Here is a 2525-nt window from a genome sequence, read left to right as displayed (position 1 = left end):
ATTTACTTTTAAAGTTTGTTACCATATTTTCAGTATATCAAATCTATAACTATGATAATATCATCACAACAAAACATGCACTTTACACATAGAATTATGTGTAAATTAATGAAAATAATAAAAATAAAAATGGCTATTAATGCATAAACAAGTGACATATATTCCGATCCTCCACGTTCTCAACAATTCATAAATCATTTTGGCCTGATATATTAAAATATTAACTTTCCTTTTTCTATCCCCTTTATTCCTTTTATAATTTCTTTCTTTTTTATTTGAAAAAGGGTGGAAATAGATTGGTGGAACTCAGCGGTGAATTACATGTACCACTTAAACCAACACCTGTTAATTCTCATCGTTTTATATGATTGACCCTAAATACTTAAATGTAGTGATTTTATATGGTATGATCATCAATATTTACAAATAAACAAAGGTTTGACTGCCGATTTACACTTCATATAAAACTTGTCACCATATTCTTTAGTTTCTCATGTAGTTCATCTCTCAATTTTCCAATATAATATACGACAAGCATTTTGGGCAAAGAATTATGTGTAAATTAATGAAAATAATAAAAATAAAAATGGCTATTAATTAATGCATAAACAATTACATGTATTCTGATCCTCCACGTACTCAACAATTCATAAATCATTTTGGTCTCATATGTTAATATATTAACTTTCCTTTTTCTATCCCCTTTATTCCTTTTATAATTTCTTTCTTTTTTATTTGAAAAAAAGTGGAAATAGATTGGTGGAACTCACTAGAACATAATTTTGGCTATAAATACAGAGAGAGTGAATAACATGTCCAAGTTAAGAGAAGTAAGTTATAGTGTTAGAGTGATTGTGTTGAAGTGATGGCAATAGAGATGGGTCCATTGAGTGTGTTAGTGAGCATTGCAGCTTCTTTTATGCTTGTAAGATATCTTCTCAATAATGTAAATTGGTGGTTGTATGAGTCCAAATTGGGTGCAAAGCAGTATTCTCTACCCCCTGGTGACTTGGGATGGCCCTTAATTGGTAACATGTGGTCCTTTCTAAGGGCTTTCAAATCCACCAACCCTGATTCCTTTGTGGACTCCTATATAGCCAGGTTATATGATTGTTATTTTCAATAAATACTCATTTCAGTTCCTCATGTTTTTTGATTTTATTATTTTGGTATCTCAAAAATTAAAAACCTAAAATGATCATAATTTTTTTTTAAATCTGGATCAAATTAATCTTTTTATGGTCAAATTAGTTCTTATAAGGTGTTGTAAATGCAGGTATGGAAAGACGGGAATATACAAGGCTTTGATGTTTGGAAAACCAAGTGTAATTGTGACAACACCTGAAGGATGCAAGAAAGTTTTGACAGATGATGATAAATTCACACCTGGTTGGCCTGTTTCTACCGTAGAACTAATGGGAGAGAAATCATTTGTTTCAATCTCTTATGAAGATCATAGACGTCTTAGGCGTTTAACATCTGCTTCAGTCAATGGTTATGAAGCATTGTCTATTTACATAACATATATTGAAGAAAATGTGAAAAGTTCATTGGAGAAATGGACCAACATGGGTGAAATTGAGTTCTTAACTGAAATGAGGAAGCTTACTTTCAAAGTCATAATGCATATTTTCTTTGGTGCAACTAGTGCAAATGTAAGGGAGGGTTTGGAAAAAGAATACACATCACTTAATCATGGAATTAGAGCCATGAGAATTAACATTCCTGGTTTTGCTTTCCATAAAGCACTCAAGGTATATATTTTTTATGTTATCATCATATTATACTTTTCATCATTATAATAGTGTTTGTTTGTTTTTCCAATGCATAATACCTTATGATTTAAGCTTATTATTATAGGCTAGGAAAAATCTAGTGGCTATATTTCAAACTGTTGTGGATCAAAGAAGAATTGAAAGGAAAGGAAGAACACCAGTGACTGGCAAAAAACACAAAGATATGATGGATGCTTTGATGGATGCTGTAGATGAAAATGGAAAAACATTGGGTGATGATGATATCATAGATATCATGTTGATGTACTTGAATGCAGGTCATGAATCTTCAGGACATATTACCATGTGGGCAACCTATTACCTTCAAAAACATCCTGAATATCTCCAAAAGGCTAAGGTATTGAAGATTAGGTTACTTAATAATCAATAGTTTTATCAAAGTTTACAATTGCTAATGGAATAAGCATGTGCTTTTATAACTTCATCTTAGCCTTGAAATTTTAATTGTATTTCCAAATATTGTTTATTATTCATGGAACAGGAAGAACAAGAAGAAATATTAAAGAAAAGGCCTTCAACACAGAAAGGATTGGTACTAGAGGAAGTTAGAAAAATGGACTTTCTTTCTAAGGTATATATAGACTATGGGACTATTGTTAATTCCATGTTACTATAAGCTAATATCTTTCAATGATGTGATTATATGTATATATATATATTCTGATTTGTTTACTAGGTGGTTGATGAAACACTTCGTTTGGTTACTTTCTCACCTATGGTCTTTAGGGA

The 2525-nt window shown here is 30.9% G+C and overlaps 1 protein-coding gene across 1 annotated transcript in view; it reads left to right on the top strand.

Annotated features, from left to right (window-relative positions):
- Positions 1-800: 800 nt before the first annotated feature.
- The window catches only part of LOC109341805 (ent-kaurenoic acid oxidase 2-like), a 3065-nt gene continuing 1340 nt past the window's right edge, over positions 801-2525 (top strand). Inside the window, exons 1-4 of the mRNA XM_019579775.1 lie at positions 801-1101; positions 1277-1754; positions 1861-2133; positions 2278-2367. Of these exons, the coding sequence (XP_019435320.1) occupies positions 866-1101; positions 1277-1754; positions 1861-2133; positions 2278-2367 (1077 nt within the window). The 5' untranslated portion in view covers positions 801-865. The remainder of the gene's footprint in view (positions 1102-1276; positions 1755-1860; positions 2134-2277; positions 2368-2525) is intronic.

This window comes from Lupinus angustifolius, unplaced genomic scaffold, assembly GCF_001865875.1.
Source record: "Lupinus angustifolius cultivar Tanjil unplaced genomic scaffold, LupAngTanjil_v1.0 Scaffold_675, whole genome shotgun sequence".
NCBI lineage: Eukaryota > Viridiplantae > Streptophyta > Magnoliopsida > Fabales > Fabaceae > Lupinus > Lupinus angustifolius.
This window is presented reverse-complemented; position numbering and strand designations above follow the sequence as displayed.